Consider the following 20,389-nt stretch of genomic DNA (forward strand, 5'->3'; position numbering starts at 1 on the left):
AATGTTAGTATGTTTTAATAACATATAAATGTGAGTGTGACTATTCACAATAGCCAAGACATAGAAACAACTTAAATGTCCATCACCAGATGAACAGATTAAGAAGATCTGGTATATATACACAATGGAATACTACTCAGCCATAAAAAAGAACAAAATAATGCCATTTTGCAGCAACATGGATGGAACTAGAGACTCTCATACTAAGTAAAGTAAGTCAGAAAAAGACAAATACCATATGCTATCACTTATATCTGGAATCTAATATATGGTGCAAATGAACCCTTCCACAGAAAAGAAAATCATGGACGTGGAGAACAGACTTGTGGTTGCCAAAGGGGAGGGGGAGGGAGTGGGAGGGATTGGGAATTTGGGGTTAATAGATGCAAACTATTGCCTTTGGAATGGATAAGCAATGGGATCCTGCTGTATAGCACTGGAGACTATGTCTGGTCACTTGTGATGAAGCATGACAATGTGAGAAAAAAGAATGTACACATGTACGTATAACTGGGTCACTTCGCTGTGCAGTAGAAAACTGACAGAACACTGTAAATCAGCTATAATGGAAAAAAATAAAAATCATTATTAAAAAATGTAAGTGTGAAAAACAAATATACTCAAGAATGAGCATTCGCATTACAATTATTCTCAGTAGGGTTTCTTTAATTACAAAGTCCCCACGGTGTATTTTAAATAGAATTAAATTGACAGAAGCCTGGTATAGATACACATTTTAGGAAGCATGCTCTTTTTACTAAGCAAGTCAGCAAAATGCTAGTTTCTAACACAGAAAGCTGAAAAAAATGAAGAAAAGTTGTTATAGCCTGTCATTGCCTCACCTTAGTCAACTCCTTGATTTCCAAGATATCATTCTGTCCTCCACCATCAAGAATTCTCTGTCTTTCCCGCCTCACATCTTCATCCTCATCATTCAGAGGAGGAAGCTTTGCCTTTACAGGTCTGAGGGGGGAGAAATTTTAAAAAAGAATCAACCTTTCAAGTCATGTTCCAAGTCAAAGACCCAGTTTCTGAAGCGGTCCTATAAAATTCATGCTCCAGGGTTTCCAGGATTGGCAGTGTTGGGGGCCCACGGGAGGAAAATCGAGTCTGATATTCTGCCTTGAGTTCAAGTCAATCGAACTACCACCAGCTGGGTGTTTCCCTGTGCTGCTCCTCCGTGACACTCCACCACCACTCCCTGAGCGCTGCAAGAAAGCTCACCTGGGTCTGATGAAGAATCTGTACTGAATCAGCACTGTGATGAGGAAGAACACCACCCCTTCCACGGCCATGGCGAAGAGGTTTCGCCCCACCAAGTCCCAAGACAGGGGCGAGACAAAGCGATTCTCCCCTGGTAGACACAAGGCAAAGATGCGGTCTGAACAGAGGCACCAAAGACCACAGCCCTCCCTCAAATTCAGGCTCGAATTCACCTATGTTCCTAGAAACACCATTGGTTATTGCCCATGACAAGGAGGAAAAATAAGGGACTCCCTACTTTCCACTATCTTCTGATTTAAGATAAAGTTTTGGGAAAACATATTGCAACCCAGTATCAATTGGAATTTCGGAGCATATGTGTATTCACTCTGCAGCCTCATCTAAGACATCTCATGTTTCCTTTTTAATGAGACACACCAAAATCCTTGGTAAAAAGGCAAACAATCTCAGGTAATTTTTAGGATCAGTATTTTAACAAAAGTTTCACTAAGATCAGAAAGCACTTTAAAAAGATGCCCCTTTCAGTAGCATATATAATGTAACTTGATGACTCAATTCACCTGGTCTTACGTAAATATTTCTTAAGTTCCTTATACATCTCCTTTGTACTTCCAAGTTAAAAAAAAAAAAAAAAAAAAAAAAGTCCCTCTTCTATGCCCATTAAATAGCATAGCCCATTCTAACTGGCTCTAACTATGAGCCAGTCAATAAAGAATAGTAATGTGGCCACAGGAGAAATATTTTTTAAAAGACTCTAAAGGCAGAAAGAGCTGCAGTAAATTACCTTTTCATAGACTATGTAAAAGGTAATATTATGACCACATCTGCAGGTCCATGATTTTCCTAAAAGAGCCAAAGTCTGCATCTTTCCTTCTGATTCTCTGGCCTGTATCTAATTCTTAAAGCTGTGGTTTGACTTTTCCAATGACTGACAAATCCCACCAGTGTTATCAGGCTCTGGGTCCAAACTAAAGCCAATTTTTTCCTTACCTCCAAAACTACCCTCCCTCCGCTTGTGCCCAAGACTTGTGCCACAACCAGCTGTGCTGTCATGAGCCCTATCAGTGGAGAGATGCCCTGTGCCCAGTCACCAGCCTCTTTCTAAAACCAAGGCCAAAGTACCAAGGCTCATGCAAACGGCCATTGCTATTAAAACATCCAGCAACCCCTGCTGTCACTCACCAAACCTTTCCAAGGCATCAGCCATTGCCTGGTTTTTCACCATGTCAATGAGCCCCCGTCCCAGGCAAAAATGTGGGAAGATCAAGAACACAGACTTCAGGATATCATTGATGTTATTCAGCTTCTAAAAAAATAAGACAGAGAGAGATTGTATGTCTTTTGTGATTCAGGCTAAAAATTTATCAAAAGTGTAAAATATGGCAATGAAGAAAAAATTTGATTCCCTGAGGTCACACTGAACCTTTGAATTCAGACACCAATAAATAGCAGTAGCTATAGCCGATGATATATCACATAATAAAATGTTGCTCTTTAGAAAATTTGGAATAATGCTATCGGGTATGGAGAAATATGAGCAAAGTTTAGAAACATGATTATATTTAATCAGCAGCAAAACCATCATAAAATATTTGCTTAGCATTTTAATAGCAAATTGCTCATGTCTAGGTCAATATTTCAGTTTCAGGATTCTGTCAGAATTTTAAAAATTCTACTGGAATATAACACTCCAACAGTGGCCAAATAACTAACAATTGAGTAAGCGGCTCTGTGTTGGATGCACTGTGCTACGGCACAGGAGAGGCAAAGATGAACAAGAAACAGTCTCAACTCTGAGGAAGACAGACGTGGAAATGGGAAGTTACTATATAGTTGGATATGTGTTGTACTGGAGACATGAATTATGTGGGCTCTGGGAGCACAGGGAAGGGAGAGAGCACCTCCCACAAGGCAGGAAAGAAAAGCTTCACATTCAAGCTCGACCTTGAAGGGCTAGTGAGATTCTACCAGACTGTGATGAAGGCATCACAGAATCCAGCAGTATCTCACAGGGTTAGTGAAAAGCTCCAGCACAAAAGTGGCCTCTCTGCCACTGATGCCCCTGAAGAGGTTCATGCTGGTGAGGACCAGGGAGGCTGATCTGGGGATCTTGAATCAGGAGTTACAAGGGTATGGAAGGCTTAAGGAACAACTCTGCTGAAGCTTACCATGCCTTGGGCAAGGGTATGGTGGGAGCTGTCCAGGAAGGGCTGCATACCTCTGAGAGGCCCTGTGTGCTACGTTCAGGTGCTTAGACAAACACAACAATAGGAATGGACAAGGAACCTTGTTTAAGACAGCTGTAGTTGGAGGAACTGGGAAGGTGACCAACTGAATGTGAGAAATAAGCAAAAGCCACGCATATAAAATGGCTCTAATGCTGCCAGCTGGGGTGGCTAGGTGGCTGATAATGCCATCCAGTGTGACAGGAATGGCAAGAGAAATTCTGGGTTCTAAAGAGAAGATGGTTAGGACCTGGCCAATCTGGAGTTTCTTTCAGTTATCTCAACAGAGCCATCCACTAGGCAAGTGAGAATGTGAGACCAGAGTTCATGGGAACAGTTAGGGCTAATGGCACCGATCTGAGAGAGGATAATGTAAGACATAGAGAGGTGGTGGTAAAAGCATCCAGAATGAATGGATCACCCAGAGGCAGCATTTAAAGTGAAGAAGAAGACGGCAGAGGACCGAATACTGGGGAAAGCAACATTTAAACAGAAAGTGGTATGAAAGAACTTGCCAAAGGAAACAGAAAGGTTCGAACAGAGACATATAAGAAAAAGGGGAAAAGAGAGGTACTATGTAAATCCAGGGAAGACAGACTCTGCAAAAGGACAGAGTGGCCCATGGTGTCAACACCTCAGGCAAGTAGAGTAAGACCATGATTAAACACGATCCTCTGGCTCCCAGAGATGCTCATTCCAACATCTGCTCCCGCAGAACTCACGTTGTTGGTGAAGAGCTCCAGCACAAAAGTGGCCACACTGCCATTGATGCCGATGAAGAGGTTCACGCTGGTGAGGACCACGTAGGCTGTGCTGGGGATCTTGAACACGAAGGAGGCGGGGTACATGAGAGGTGTGATGGACCACCTGGTGAGGCACAAAGACACATGTCCACTGGGGGTCCCCTGCCTTCCCTCTGACATTGGACACCACTTGCCCCATCCAGAGATGCCTTACCCATACAGCAGAAGGAGAAGGGCTAGCACAGGCAGGTTGGTGGAGGATACATAGGACTTCTGCTGGAAGCAGATAAAGATGATAATGACCAGCGTGGCGGGGACCACATAGTTGCACTAAAAGGGAAAACAAGGAAATTGAGTTCACCCCTAAGACAAAGATACGACCCATCTCAAGTCTTTACCATCATCAGACAAGAAAGGGCAGATAAAGGGCACATTGAAGAATAACTCTGAATTAATGAAGCCATAGAAACCATCAATCAAAAGACTGGACAATACATTTTGACAAGCATTTTCCCCCTGGATGATTTTATAAACTGCATGTCCTTTCTGTCTTTCCAACAGATAAGCCAAGGTGTCACGCTCAGTAAACTTACTGAACAAAGGATTTTCAGTCAGAGTAATTTCAATTTCACAGGCAGCAAGTAAGCTGCTGTTATTCTTCCCAAAGATGATTGTGTCTGTTACATCATTAATGCTATATTATAGTCTTCCCAAGTTCAATCTCACTTGTAATCTATTTATGAGGTAAGCATTTATAACATGAATGTCAGAACTGTTTCATCATACCGAGACTAATTTTAAAGTCTGTCTCGACAGTGTCTCAAGCATTAAAATGCAGAAATAAAGACTTGACCACAGGACAATTATGAGGATTCACAGCTGGCAGCACAAAGCACAGGCAGGGAGCTGGTAGCGGGCTCGTCAGCTGTTAGAAGAATTTGTAGCTTCAGACCGCAGGGCTCTGCACCTCAGTCTCATCCTACTCAATTGTGTTTTTCAACAATTTAGATGAAGACACACTTACATCAAATTTCGGAGGCTCAAAAGCCAAGAGGGATAGATAATACACAGGAAGGTAATTCTGAGTCAGAGGCTTGATCCTTTACCTCTGAATCTCATATGCCTGGCAGAGTCAGTCACATAGTGAGCATTCAGTCTGTTTGTGCTTATTGAATAAAGCAATTATTGGATCAAAGTGAAAATAAAACACTACACAAAATTCAGTGTAACAGGAATAAACATAAAGTTCATTCTGGTTAATCATATATATATATATGTGTGTATATATATATGATTTATATATAGGTTCAAAAAAGTCAATTGCATTAGTGTATGGTGAAAGAGACTTCTTTTAACAATACCTGTGAAATAGAGGTTTCAGTTTACTACCAACTTGCCAACAAGACAGTGCTACTTCCACAATGGAATACTCTGGGCTATGTGATAGAAGCATGAGATAAAGATCAACTCCCTCTAGACTCATAACCATTCAGACCACAGCCTGAACATAAGATTAATTCTAGGCTTTGCTTTTCAAAAGGCACAGGAGCCATCTGGAGCGTGGCCAGAGAGAGGCAATCAGGTCAGAACGGTGACGAGTCTGACAGGCTTGCTGTAACCAACACAGACACCATCACATCATCACCACTCACATTCGTACAGTGCATCAGAGATTCCAAAGTGTGCTCTCATATATCATCTCATCTGGGGAAGACTAAGGGTAAACGATAGTTGTCTTCGAATATCTGAAGGACTGTTCAGCTGGAGAAGAATTAAATTTCTTCTACAGGGCCCACAATGAACAGAACTCTTAGGGAGATATATTTGAACTCCACTTTACAAAAATTAGAACTTTAGAACTTTTTTTGAAGTCTTCCATATTGGTTCAAACAGAAGCGATGTATTATAGCTGGCATGAAAATATACTTGCAATGGATGGATAAGCTTCTGGTTAATCTTTTAAATTTTTAAAATTCTTTTAAAATTTTTCAAATGACAGATAAAGTCCCTAGGAAGATAAAATGCACCCTAACTCTGCAGGTTTCAATCTAACAGACATGCTAGAGGCATTGGCCTTGAGTTTTGAATAAAATTCTTCCATCTCAGTTTCTCTGACAAGTTGTCACCTAGCGAATGAGATGGTGGTGGTATTAACTGCAGACAGTGTAGACGAATTCCCTCTCCCACGTGAGGTCAGCTCTGTGCTCAAGGCCATGTTCAGTGACAAGAAAGTGTACAACTGTGTCTGCCTTTTGCTTTTCATTCCTCTTTAGAGACAGCTAGAACATTTCTTGGTGCTAGCTGGGGGTCTCCCATCCATCCAAGCCAGAGCCCTGAGGGAGGTTTATAAAGCAGCCATAGACCGGATTCCTACCATGTCCCAGACAAAGTTGGAGAGCCAGTAGATGACAGGCTTCACTCCGCTGATGAATTGCAGGTGCTTGGCTTTGCTGACCCGCTCCTGGATCAGGAACACAACAAAGCTGGCTGGGACGAAGGACATCGCAAAGATGACACAGATGGAGACGAGGACGTCCACCGATGTGGTCATCCTGAAAAAGACAGTGCAGCTGAGGACTCAATCAGGAGGATGGACACACACACACAAACATCTGAAGTATAGCTCAGGAAATGCAGCCTGTTCATCACACATAGTTTATTTAGGGTTAAAGATGATTATTCCACGCCACAACTACAGCAATGCAGGATCCGAGCTGCATCTGCAACCTATGCCACAGCCCATGGCAACGCCAGATGCTAAACCCATTAAGCGAGGCCAAGGATTGAACCTGCATCCTCATGGACACTAGTCGGGTTCCTAACCCACTGAACCACAATAAGAACTCCAAGATGATTATTTTTAAATTAAAAGAAAATAATTCAAGTGCAAAACTAATTCCACTGAGGCCAAAAAGCATCCACTGCCATAATGAAATTATTATAGGAAATCTAAGAGTGGCCTAATGGCATTCACTTCGTTCCACTATCTTTGATCTTCTATGATCAACAAGTTAAAAATTTTCACACATAGAGGACTAGTGTAGATTGAAAACTAAATAAAGCAGAAATACTAATGTGAAATTATTCGAACAATAATTTCTGGCTGTAAATTATTATAAACAGGTTTGACAACAAAAGCACACGGCATATCAATCTAAAACATTGAAAAAATTCTATCAGATTCTTATTATGAGAAGAATAGTCTTACGAATCCATTAAATGGAGCATAATATAAACTATTTCTCTACATCAATTTTACATAAACTTGGTATAAAGATCCTAGTGACATATTGATATTCTACATGAGCGAAGCAGAAATTATAACTGTGTTATGCTCCATATCCAGGAAAGGAACCTAACATATGTTGTATGTCAGCCATGTGCTGAATGCTGGACCTGGCAATTTACCTGAATTACCTCATTTAACACCATACATCTAGAAAATTTAGAAACCACATCAAACCCAGATCTCTATCATTTTAAAGGCTACACACTCCAAACTAGATCATACTGGCTTTAACTTCGCACACACACACACTCCAAGAATTAAACACACAAGCTGATTTAAAAAAAAAAAAAAGCGTGTTTCATCAAGTTTAAAAATAGTGGTTTCAAAATGAATGAAACTGATTTTTTTTTATTAAATACTGTGTTAAGAGTGAGTTAAAATATATTAGAATTGTAGTAACAATTTACCTTACTTTCTATGAATTCACTAAATGTAATAATGGCTTTAATATATCAGTCATCTAATTCATAAGCTGATCATTTTCTGTCCAAAGCCTGGATCAACCCAGACACACCATAATGTTACTGTTTCCCCAGCAATTACTCTTCAACCAGCATCATACTTCCTTCCCCTACTCCACAATCCCAAATACCCTCACCTCTCCCCACCGGATGCATCCAGACATCGCAACACTTACAGAGCCACTTCTGAGAGCTGCTGCTTGGTGAGGTTCAGGGGGTGATTGAAAGCAGTAATCCCATACTGGCTGGGGTTCTCTCCCTTCTGCAGGTTGGCCCGAAGAATGGCATTGTTGATGACATTCAAGAAAGAACTGATGGCATGCCAGCCCTTGTTATTGAACCACACCTGAAATGAAACATACCAGGTACGAGGGACTGCTCCCAAACTATGCTCCCGGAGGTAGGGACACACACACAAAGCATGCATGTAAACTTCAGAAATTCCAGTCATACCCCAAGATAAAACATTATGGTCAAAGAACATGGCAAAGAGGTAAAAGCAGCCAGGCACTGTGCTGACTCTCTTGAACTCATCTAATCCTCACCATGATCAGCCATGATCACTGTCTCCGTTTTAGAGATTAGGAAACCGAGGCTTAGACAGGTTAAATAACTTGGTCAAGTTCATAATGGTTCCTCTGGTGCGGCTGGTGGCAAAAGAAGTTCTCTTCATCATTATACCATATGGCCTCCCTGATAAAATTTTCTGTCACTGTCTTTTCTGCCTTGTCTTTTCTATCATAAATCAATGTTATCATGAGCTGAAAGTACTTTGGGGAACATAAGGATTATTGCTCATCAAGAAGCTACTGGAGCAAAGAGCTTTTACCTTGACGTTATTTTTCGTGTCCAGTCCTGTCATGAACCTTCCCAAGTTGCTGAGAAATCGATCTGCAGAGCTGTCCTGTGAACAACAGAGACCTGCTTCAGCTGGGACCGTTCACAATGTGAGGGCAACAGGAAGTCTAGAGTCAGTGAATAATGGGACAACCTCATGAAGGGCAACACCACCACTGCCTCGTTCACTGAAATGAAACTTAAGGCCACTGAATAACTGGCTCCTGAGAGACAAGTGACCAGAAGTCTAAAGCATTGATGTTGCCATGAGCCACAAGTCTTAAAGTAACAAGGGAGAAGCTCTGTGACTTCAAGTCCCAAGATGAAGATGTCTGATTAAAACTAGTGGTGAGGACTCTTCACCGTATTCCTCTGACGTCATCCTAAGACCCTAAATTACACTCAATGTGCAGATGTGTCCGATTCATGGGGTCTATGCCTCAAAGGCACAGACAGATACAGACTCCGGGACTATCATGCTGTCCATCACCCTAGAGTCTGTATCATCTGACCCCCTAAACTCCAACTTAGAAATGGGGAACTTGAGACACAGATAAATGAAGTGAGTGTTTATCAGATTCCAAAGCCAGGTGCCAGCTTAAAGTGAATGATTCACTTCCTGTTTAACCAGGGATTGTATTAGAAAAACATGTTTGGAGTTCCCAGCGGTAACAAACCCAACTAGAATTCATGAGAATGTGGATTCAATCCCTGGCCTCGCTCAGAGGGTTAAGGATCTGGCATTGCCGTGAGCTATGTTGTTGGTCGCAGATGCGGCTCAGATCTGGCATTGCTGTGGCTGTGGTGTAGGCTGACAGCTGCAGCTCTGATCCGACCCCTAGCCTGGGAACTTCCATATGCCGCAGGTGTGGCCCTAACAAGAACACAACAAAAAGCCAGAAAAATATGTTCAATGCCCAGTTGATTTACCCACTGGCCAAACTTATAAATTTAGGTTATTCTGAGAGGTGCTGAATCTCTGCATTTGTTCTGGATCTGAGTCTTCAGACATTTAATACACACTGAGTGGCTCAGTCTTGTCTGGCCCAAGATCACTAAATGCCCAGTGATGGCTTTATACTTGAACATCTTCAATAAGAAGCTGCCAGGTGATACCTGCCAACTACTCCCAGGTACCAGTAATTCACTTTCTGTCTGACACCTCTCAGGATAGATACCATACCTTGGCTACCTTCAAGTGTTTCTTCATTTGCTTGATGGCATCATTAACTTCTTCACTCGGAGGAAGTGACTGATAATTACTGGCACCCAGGGAAAACCCACCATACCTAAAAGAACAGCCTGGCATTAAAACACAGACAGTGTGGAGTACCATATCACTCAGCAGCAGACACTGCCTAAGTATGTAATGCTTCATTCAGATGAACTGCCTTGTCAAAGCAGGACCAAAGTTAGACTCAGACAAAATTTCACCTTGGCCTCCTCTAATGGATTCTGGCAATCTCTTTATTCTTATGGCTCCTGTCCACGTGGGAGGGACCTGGGTCCGATTATTCACAGAGTGAGATATCTGAGATATTGAGGTAAGAATGCTCACCCATCTCACAGATGCTTCTCCCACTCTGGTGGCTCAGGCCTGAACTTGGGTCTTGGGGCAAGCAGATAGGGAGTCAGGATGAGCAGTGAGGAACGCTGACCAAGGAGGCCAGGGAGGGCTTATAGACAGGCCATGGCTCTTTGCTAGCAGGAGGACCACAATAGGGTCCTGCATCCACTCTGCTCAGAGGTACTCAGTAGGTCCTGGCTTTGGGGGAAAAGGCAAAGGGGAAAGGTGGCAGACAGTGACAAAAGGTCAAGTTTTGAGGCAGCCATTTAAGGCATCTCATTTTTCATGAGAAAGATGAGCTTCAAGGATCCTTCTTTCTTCTCTTGCCAAGTTCCACTTCTCCTTCAAAACTCAAAGGGATATGAGCACGGGTTCAGGGTGGAGAATGGTGGGGAGAGAGCCTGATTACATCAGAGGACAGAATGATTCTTTCTATCTCCATGGAACTCTGGTTTTATTTCCTAATAGAAATATTGTTTCTAAAACGAAAAAACACTCATATGGATAAGTGAGCTGAAATACAATGAAAACAGATGGTTTTGATGTCTTTTATTTCATCTAAGACCTTCTCAGTTATTCCAAAGGCCTGAAAAATTGTCCTTGAATCCCTAGACCGCCATCCCTGATTTGATGAGTTTAACTAGCATAGGTATTCTCCTCACAAGAATTCCCGTCAAGTCCTGAGAAACCCAAGAGGAACTCCTGCCTCTCCTCAAGGAGATCAGTGTGCCAAATATTCCAAAGGCCTCTGAAGTGGCAGCTGGGCACTGAGCAAAAATGCTAAAGGCAAATCAATCCCTAAACCAACAGCTTTCCAGGATCCAAGACTCCTGCATCAAAGTCATCTTCCTAAACTTCAAGAGTCAAGGAAAAGTAAAAGAAAGTACAGAGCTGTCAACTTACCTAAACTCATTCACCCAGATCTTGTTCTTTAAGCTGCAAAAGGCCAAAGACAAAGAAATCAGAAATCAGTTCAAAGAAACATTGATCCTATTCCTGATGATACAAAGGGAGTAAATGTCTGCTTGAGGATACAACAAAGGGCCAGAAATAATCCTATGATCAGGCTGGTGCTATAGGGTTTTGCCAATGTCTAATCAGCATGTCTTTTCTTCCCCTCCTACTAAAACCTCATTGTTTAGATAAACATCAGACCTTATATTAAAACAATTCAAGGAGTTCCCATAGTGGCACAGTGGTTAACGAATCCGACTAGGAACCATGAGGTTTCGGGTTCGGTCCCTGCCCTTGCTCAGTGGGTTAACGATCCGGCGTTGCCGTGAGCTGTGGTGTAGGTTGCAGACACGGCTCGGATCCCGCGTTGCTGTGGCTCTGGCGTAGGCCAATGGCTACAGCTCCTGGCTACAGCTCCGATTAGACCCCTAGCCTGGGAACCTCCATATGCCGCGGGAGCGGCCCAAGAAATAGCAAAAAGACAAAAATAATAAATAAATAAATAAAATAAAACAATTCAAAACCCAACAGATGCGATCAAATGAGAAACTTTTCAAATTCAAAATGACAGATCAATTATGGATGATGTATGGAGAGGTGATGTCTCCTTCTTGGAAACTCACAGTAACTGTCATTCAAGCATACACTTATCATGAAAAGCCACTAGAACTCCTAACTTACAAGCCCAACTAACCAAGCTGATGGGAAGGAAACCAAAGCAAATGTTTTCTGAACATCAACTAAGTACAGCAGCCCCCTTTATCTGGAGGGCATAAGTTCCAAGATCCCCAGCAGATGCCTGTAACCATGGATAATACTGACCCCAACATATACTGTGGGTTTTTTTCCTATGTCTCCTGTCAATTTCTGTGAAGGTCAATAGGGCCACTATTATGTAGAATAAGGACACAAGTACTATAATACTGGACAGTCGGACTGATGATCGAAGAGAGCCAAGGCAGGTAGCACTGATGGTGTGGGTATGCTGAACAAAGGGACAATTTCATCCTGGGCCCCAGGAAGCTATGTGCTCTCCCAAGGCTCCACGGCCAAGACAGGCCACTAAGTCTGCCCAGGACTCACTTTATAACTCCACATGTTATCATCCACTCCATCCACAAAAGGTACTTTCTAGGCACCATTTCATTTAATCCCAACATCCTTACTATAACTAGTAAGAACAACATCCTTACTATATTTTACACAATCTAAGGCTTTCAAAGGATAACTGGCTGCCCAGCATCGAACAGCTATTAAGTGGCAGAATTAGAATTTGAATCCAGATTTATTTTTATTCTGGAAGCAGGCAACCTCTGTCTTGAAGCTGAATGTGCAGATTATTTCCCATCATCTTTTACAATTTGAAAGAATGTCCAAACTTCCAAAAGACAACATCAGGCCAAAATGTGATGTTTCCCTATTATTCAACCTATCATTTTTAGACCTTTCATTCCTATGGTCCGTAATGACGAAGCAGGTATTGAGTTTCGTAAATAATGACCTTTTGGCTATGATCTGCACATAGGTCTTCACCAGGTAATCCGAAATGTTTCTTCCCGTCAGGTTCTGAAGGATGTCCGCGGTGTTCTGTTTTCTCTGTTATCACAGAAAACCAAGCACATGTGTCTTTATGGACCAGAATTGGGATAGGAAACAAATCAAGGACAATAATGACACATGTCCCTGAAAATATGTACCACAGTGTGACCAGACTCTGCTCACAGGGCCTAAGCACCTACATCAGCCACCACCAGGCCTGGCCCAGGGTCAGATGGCCCCCAGCATGGCCATTCACTCATGCCAAGCCAAGGGGTTCCCCAGCGAATTTATTCTGAGTAACTAACAACAGACCATCAAGCATGAGTCTTCATGGTTACAGTAGGTTTTTAGGGAGCAGCATCAGTGACCATGCCTAGTGATTTCTTAGGTTCACTGGAATTATACTGATGAAGAGATGTTATTTTAAGTTGAGGTAGCCAGGTCTACTTTAAGTTCTCACAACATTTAACCTGGATGCTGGCAAAGCAGCAGAGAGACACCACAAGCAAGCCTCTTCCTAAAATCATTCTCGGAAAAAAAAAATCATGGCTCAGAATTGCTGCCGTCACTCAGAGTCTCAGGACGTCAGAGTTGTAAGACCCAGAGCTCATTGCCCAGCTTCCCCAAATCGGCAGGGAGGAGACAGGCCCGGGGATTCAGAGTGGCCTGAACAAGGTCACTAGCTCATCTGTGGCAGAGACAGAGATGAAAGGGACTTGTGACAGTCTGTCCTATGACACTATCTGTGTGCGAGAGGCCACAGTATGCCTTCCACAGCCCACCAGTGCAGAGCACGGTGCTCTGGTTCTATCTCAAACAAGCAAGGAAACTAGGCTGACTTCAAAATGTGTCATCCAGACCTTCTTCCCAGCCCACCCTGCACCCCTACCTGAACAGTCACACCCTGAAAGTGACTCACCTGTGGAGGAGGCAGCCCCCCTGCCCCCAGGGGACACACTGGCAGCATCTTCTTGATTTTATCACTGCTACACTGGCAGGCAGGGGAGGGGTTCGCCATCGTCCAGTTCCCATTTTGGAAGAGGTCCCTGATGGTCTGGGGAACTGGGGCAGTGATCCATTCCTTCTCCCCCACCAAGCAGGGCTTGTCTCTGCAAAGGAACACCAGAGGTAGGATCACCCAGGAGGCCTGGCCTCTCCTGCATGTTAGAGGACAGGACCAATCAATAACAACTGCAAACATGCATCTACCCCCTCACCATTTGGTTATTTGATCCACCCCACAGACCCGTAAGCTACACACTCATTTAACAACTAAGGACGATGGCACACAGAGGACCTCAGTGCTCAGACAGTGAACTCAAGTCAGTCTAACTAGCAGCATTCAATCTCTCACCCATGTGTTCACTCAACAAACATCTGAGCATCTACTATGTGCCAGACACTGTCCTGCACATTTGAGACTCTGGGGTGAAACGACAGCTTCTGCCTTCATGGAGTTTGTGTACCCGTGAAAGCATTAGGTAACAAACAAATAAATAATACAATCTTTAGATGGCCAAAAGTGATGCAAAATAAAGAGAGAAAGGACTACCTGAACAGGTCAGGTCATAAACTTCGGCCAAAACCTAAATGATGAGAGAGAACCAGAACAAGCCCAGGCAGGGGTTGAGGGGGAAGAATATTATAAGCAGAAGCAACGGAAACAGGTGAAAAGGTCCTGAGTTCAATGTTTAAGGAACAACAGGAAGGCAGTGGGGCTGGGATGTGATGAGCTATGAGGAGCAGTGATAGAGATGAGGAGGAGAGGGAGGGAGGAGCCAGAGGACACAGGCCTTAGAAGGAATCTGCATTTTATGATCAATGTGCTGAACACTGGTAGAAAATGTCAAGATGTGCTTTATGTTTTAAAACAAGTAGAGAGTTTAGGGGTGAACGGGGATGAGAGTTGTTGGTCCATGAAGAGCTGGGTCATTTGCAAGCATCCCAGGGGAATAAGGAAGGACAGGCCTTTATGTCCGATTTGAGCTCTGAGTTACTGTGGGAACATTAGAAGGTCACTTGCCCTCTCCCTCTCAGGGCCTATTTTCTCCACTAGTAAAACAAAAGTATCAAATGATTTGTTACAATAAGTCATATTTCAACAAGGCACTTCTAATATCCCTTCCAGTTTCAAAATTCTGCAGTTTACAGCAGAGCCACAGTCTTGAGATGATTCTTACAGCAAACGAATAGTTTTGTGGATTGCTCTCTAGCTCTTTTTTTTTTTTTTTAATTTAATTTAAAAAATGTTTTTAGAGCCATGCCTGCAGCATGTGGACGTTCCCAGGCTAGGAGCTCAATCAGAGCTGCAACTGCAGGCCTGTACCACAGCCGTAGCCATGCCAGATCTGAGCCTCATCTTCCATCCATCCTGCAGCCTGCTGCAACACTGGATCATTAACCCACTGAGCAAGGCCAGGGATGGAACCTGCATCCTCACAGAGACAACATTGGGTCCTTAACCTACTGAGCCACAAGGTGAACTCGAAGGAGTCAGTCTTTCTACACCTTCTTTCTACACCTTCTCAGGCTCTCCACAAGCCCTCAGTCTGTGGTTAACCACCTCAAGTGCAAATTCTATCTGAGCCTGGAAACTTGAACCTGCCTCTGCCATTACTGAGCTTTCTCAGAAGTGCCTCACCTCTCTGCCTTTACTCATAAAGCTCTCCAGACACACTTAGAGTCATATGGGTGTTTCACTGAATTTACTGACACACTGCCTACTTTTCAAAAAAAGAATTTTGGAGGAGCATATGATAAAAAATATGCTACTCTAAAAGAAGAAAACGATCATTTCTATAAAAACTATGTCGTCTTTTCAGGGTGTTAGGGTGAAGAAGCTGATAAGCAGAACTGAAAATTATACATAATGGGAGCCCATCTCTGCACTTAAGTATAGGCATGCGGGGGAAGGGGTCAGTAAATACAAAGTGCTATTTAAATATTAATTTCTAAAGCAGTAAGAAAACAGCTATAGTGATTTGCCTGGCAGGATGCAGAAGACTCTCCTAGTCTATCATGTTCCTAGATGGTCTGATTAGATCATCACATTAACTTTTTTAAAATACAAAATGACTCAAAGGGCAACTGATAGCAGTCATAACGTGGCAAACAAGTGACAAATGCAGTGCAGAGATCACACAAGGTGACAAGCAGAGGAAGCCAGCCCCAGAGGGGCTCCCAGCTCAAGTGGCACTCACGGGATTGGGTTCCCTTCCATACACCGGGTCCCGAAGCCAGGCTTTCTGGTGAGGGCATTCAAGAGTTCCTGGGTGCCCACGTCCTCAGGTGCATCATTACTGTGGGCACATGAGAGGCAGCCAGCACAGCAATTCATTAAAACCATGAATTAGGGGGAGGAAAGGTTTATTTAAAAAAGAAAATTAAACATTTTATTAAGTACTTCCTGTATGCCAAGCTCTTAAGACGGAAATGAATAAAACACAGAACCACCTACAAGGAACTCAGCCTCTGGCCTGAGTGTATTTAGTATCAAGGCAACATACAGCACCCCAAAATGGAGCTTGTGTAAATAAGTTATACATACAGAAGCGGGTGCACACACGTGTACACACCCACCCACATATACACATTTATGTATATATTTTTTAACTTTTTATTTTTTTAATTATTTAGGGCTGCACATGTGGCTTATGGAAGTTCCCAGGCTAGGGGTGGAATCAGAGCTACGGCTGCCGCCTTCGCCAAAGCCACAGCATCTGCAACCTACACCACAGCTCACAGCAACACCAGATCCTTAATCTGGTGAAAGAGGCCAGGAATCAAACCTGTATCCTCATGGATACTAGTCGGGTTTGTTACTGCTGAGCCACAATGGGAACTCTCTACAAATATATATATATATATTTTAGTGTGAAGTACTTGGATTCCCTGAAGATCAGTATTTCAAAAGTGCTTTCACAATTATCCATTAGGCAGAAACAACCAGGATTTTCTAGGAAAGGGCAGATTTTATTGGCCAAATGTTTACACAGACAACTGGAAAACATAAGCCTGTGTTCCATAATCCTGGGCAACACAAGGTTGGGAAAGGAAAGAAGAACGTAAACCTGCACTAAATAGGAAGGAAGCATGGAATTTGAGAAAAAGAGACTATTCATATGTTTACTTTTTTCCTTTTTTTAGAGCTTCCCTTTGACATCATTGGCACATGTCTCCCATTGAAAGGTCTGTGAATACCATGGGACTGAGGAAAATTCCTGCAGTCCCATGTGTTTGTAGCCTTGGATTGTTATGCAGTAGCTGGTATTTTCCTCATCTAAAGAAAAACACTAGCTTCCACATGTAAGTGATAGCATTTGATGTTGGTGTCTCATTGTCTGACTGACTTCACTTAGCGTGATAACTTTTATGAACTTCTTTGCAGAATACTGACTCACAGACTTTGAAAAACTTATGGTTTCCAAAGTTGACAGTTGGCAGGGGTAGGGGGTGGGGAATGCACTGAGGTTGTGGGATGGAAATCCTATAAAACTGGATTGTGATGATCATTGTACAACTACAAATGTAATAAATTCATTGAGTAATAAAAAAAGAAAGAAAAAAATAAAAGTTTACATCTAAAAAAAAAAAGAAAAAAAGAAACACTAGCCATTATCTATAACTTAAAAAAGACTAAATAATAAATACATGGATTGCACCATGCAGAAAACAAGAACCTGGAGGTGTGATGCTTTGACAGTGTGTGGAAGCCCCATGTTAATAAAGACGCAGTTATGTAAACCCAAATATATTATAGCTCAATTATAGATTTTGCAAGGGCAGATTATTTACATAAAACACCTATGTTCCTGACAACAACATATAAAGAAGAAAGAGTTCAGATGCAGCAAGAGGGCTGGCCCATTAGTTCAGTTTTGTTCACGGCTATCCTTTGCATCTTATATGAGTTCATATGAGGGCTGTAGCCACAGCTGATAAATCCAGGCCCCTTCCCCTTGGCCTTCAGCATAGTAAACACCCTTCCTGAGCTCTCCTCCCACCTTGGCAGGGAAGGCCAACACACACCTGACAAATGTGTACTGTTCGTTGTACATCCAGGGCTGAAGTTCCAGGCTGGGGTACTTGCCAAAGGGTGGCACAATCAAGCTGAACACTAGGGCAATGCAGACAAACACAGCTGGCAGGATAATCTATAATCAGGGGTGGGGGGGAAGAGAAATTGCAGAAGGGCAAGGGTTAGAAAGAAGGCCATGGGCAAGGCCCTGGGAGTCCAGCCAGTCTCCCAGATCAGCCTGCACTCGGATGTGTACAGGTCTGGGCTCAGCTCCTCCAAGGCATTCTTGGCAGGTTGCAGGCCGAGACTGCAATCGAAACCTCTTCCCTCCAGGGCAATTCTGAAAGCTGACAACACAAGGCCAGAGTCTGTGGCCACCTGGCAGGGGCATCAAGCTGAGAACTTCACAGAGTGAACAGTGGTCACATGCCAGGGTGACTCAGAACACTGGGTCCCTCTTTTCCCTGAAAACCCTGAAAGCTCAGCTCAGCTCAGGGGAAAGCTGAGAGCACAAGCCTGGACCAAGAACCAGAAAACTTGCAGCTTCATTTTGTCTCTACTACAAGTACATCTATGTGAAGTCAGGTCCCCTCTGGCCTCAGTTTTCTCATTTGTAGTCTGCAGACAGACTGGATGACCCATTGAGATCTCATACTCTGATAAAACCACTTTACAGCACTACTCTATTGAATGAGAATAGCAGCCACCACCACTCCACCCCCTTAGCCTCAAAAAGCATAATTAACCCAAAGCCTTGTTAAACCATCTTAAACACCTGAACACCTGTTTTATCTGAAAACAATGACTTGTACATACTTTTAAGTAAACTCTTTTAGCTTCTTCCATTTATTTAGGAAGAAATTTAGCCCTAAAAAACTGATTCAAAGATGCCCCCGCTTCTAATGTTCTCCAGTTTCAATGCAGAAAATTAATTCCATGGGAAAATATTGAATGAGCATCCTCTCATTTAATTATCATTACAACCCTAAGTAGTAGCATCACTATGGCTAATCAGCAAACAAGGTAACTGAGGCTCAGAGACTTAAGTAACTTGCCCAAGGCCACAGAGCCAGTAACACAACCGCAACTCAAATCTAAGTCTGTATGCTCCAAACTCATATTCTTTGCATTCCCCACACTGTCTAGAGGGAAGAAACTCTGTAACCTCTTTCTTTACATTTCTTGATTTAGAGTGGAATAATTTCATCCCTTACCCAGCAAGTTCACATGCAAATATGCAGGCAAGAGTGGAAAGAGTCTTCTCTGTTTAGCACTTTTTTTTTTCTGACCTCTGGTTATCTTTTCTAACAGTTTGCAATTAAACATCAACTTGGAGAAAAATCAAGTTTCCAATAAGTCCATATGTCAAGTGCATCTAGGCATATCCTCTTTGAAGTTAGCAAAGTTTAATTCATCCAGCCAGTTTTTCTAAACTTTATCCTAGTTATGCTCTCCTTTATGATAAACCTAACACATGGTAATTACTAGTGTGAGGCCCATTCTAAGCACTTACTCATTTTAATTTTCATAACAATATGTCAAGTTATTATTATTATTCCCATTTTATAGATAAGGAGATCGAGGTTTAGAGAAGTAACCCGTCAAAAGATATGAGTGTACCAAGCAGAATCAGGATTGAAATACAGATGATCTGGCTCCAGCATCTATCTCATATTCATGATGATGTCTCTGCCTTCACTGGTCAGGGAGCCTACAGCCCATCCAGGGATCCTGCATCCTTGGCCTGGAACAGCACCTCTCACCTGAGCAAAAAATCCCTTCCGACTCCGCCTGGCAATCAGCAGCCTCTTCCACAAAAGGGCCACAAACTGCTGCTGAGTGAGTTTCCAGCCCTTCACTTGGTAGGAGCCCTTGCCGTCCATACCGCTGAGCAGGTCTGTTTCCCTGGATTCTGAAGAAAAGCCAACACTGAAGGTCACCTATTCTGTCAGGCATTTTTGACATCTCCATGCTCCTCCCTCCAGCATCTTCAGCAACCATCTCTGAGGCTTGCATTTGAATGGAAAGTAAAGGTGTAAGGGCCTTCATGACACATACACGTCTGAGAAAAAGTTCTGACCCCCAAAGTGTAACAGCAGCAGCCTCTGCCTTTGGGTTCTTGTCTGATGAATACAGAAAATGAAGACGCCCTGAGACAACTGAAGAGACATGTTCACACATAATGAATGGTGTTACAGAAGCCATTCAGATGGCGCAAGTCATCCTCGATTTCTTACACAATATTTTACAAAACAGACCATACATGCAGGCTGACACTCTTGAGAACCCATGATGGCACTTTGTCTCCCATCTATTCTATTTTTGGTAAAAGGTGGACACCTTTCAGTGCTCGAGGTACTGATGATGTATGAAGTTAGAGAGAACACCAGACTCACATATTCACGTGCACAGGGATGGGAGAGCCAGGGAGGTTTCTTTCCTAAAAATTTTACAGACATCCTTGGCTTTAATACAGGATTTTTTAACTGCAGTAGCTTGACATCTTGCCAATATTTGCTTGATTTCTTGCCTC

General features: G+C 42.9%; 1 protein-coding gene across 14 annotated transcripts in view; it reads right to left on the reverse strand.

Moving 5' to 3' along the window:
• Positions 1–20,389, reverse strand: part of ABCA1 (ATP binding cassette subfamily A member 1) — a 134,413-nt gene that overhangs the window by 12,738 nt on the left and 101,286 nt on the right. For all 14 annotated transcript variants that reach the window (XR_014837410.1, XR_014837398.1, XR_014837417.1 and 11 more), the window contains 15 exon segments: positions 19,620–19,768; positions 17,868–17,992; positions 16,040–16,138; positions 13,759–13,948; positions 12,802–12,896; positions 11,250–11,282; positions 9,963–10,068; positions 8,772–8,846; positions 8,119–8,288; positions 6,567–6,744; positions 4,407–4,522; positions 4,172–4,316; positions 2,407–2,530; positions 1,225–1,354; positions 843–963 (listed from right to left, as the gene is read on the reverse strand). Coding sequence is in view for 10 of the 14 variants with exons in the window: in XM_085011830.1 (XP_084867956.1) it covers positions 843–963; positions 1,225–1,354; positions 2,407–2,530; positions 4,172–4,316; positions 4,407–4,522; positions 6,567–6,744; positions 8,119–8,288; positions 8,772–8,846; positions 9,963–10,068; positions 11,250–11,282; positions 12,802–12,896; positions 13,759–13,948; positions 16,040–16,138; positions 17,868–17,992; positions 19,620–19,768 (1,856 nt within the window). In the remaining 4 variants the exon portion in view is untranslated.

This window comes from Sus scrofa, chromosome 1, assembly GCF_054392235.1.
Source record: "Sus scrofa isolate SSC_HxYL_T2T_F1_AM1 chromosome 1, Sscrofa_HxYL_maternal_Yorkshire_Landrace_v2.0, whole genome shotgun sequence".
Classification (NCBI taxonomy): Eukaryota; Metazoa; Chordata; class Mammalia; order Artiodactyla; family Suidae; genus Sus; species Sus scrofa.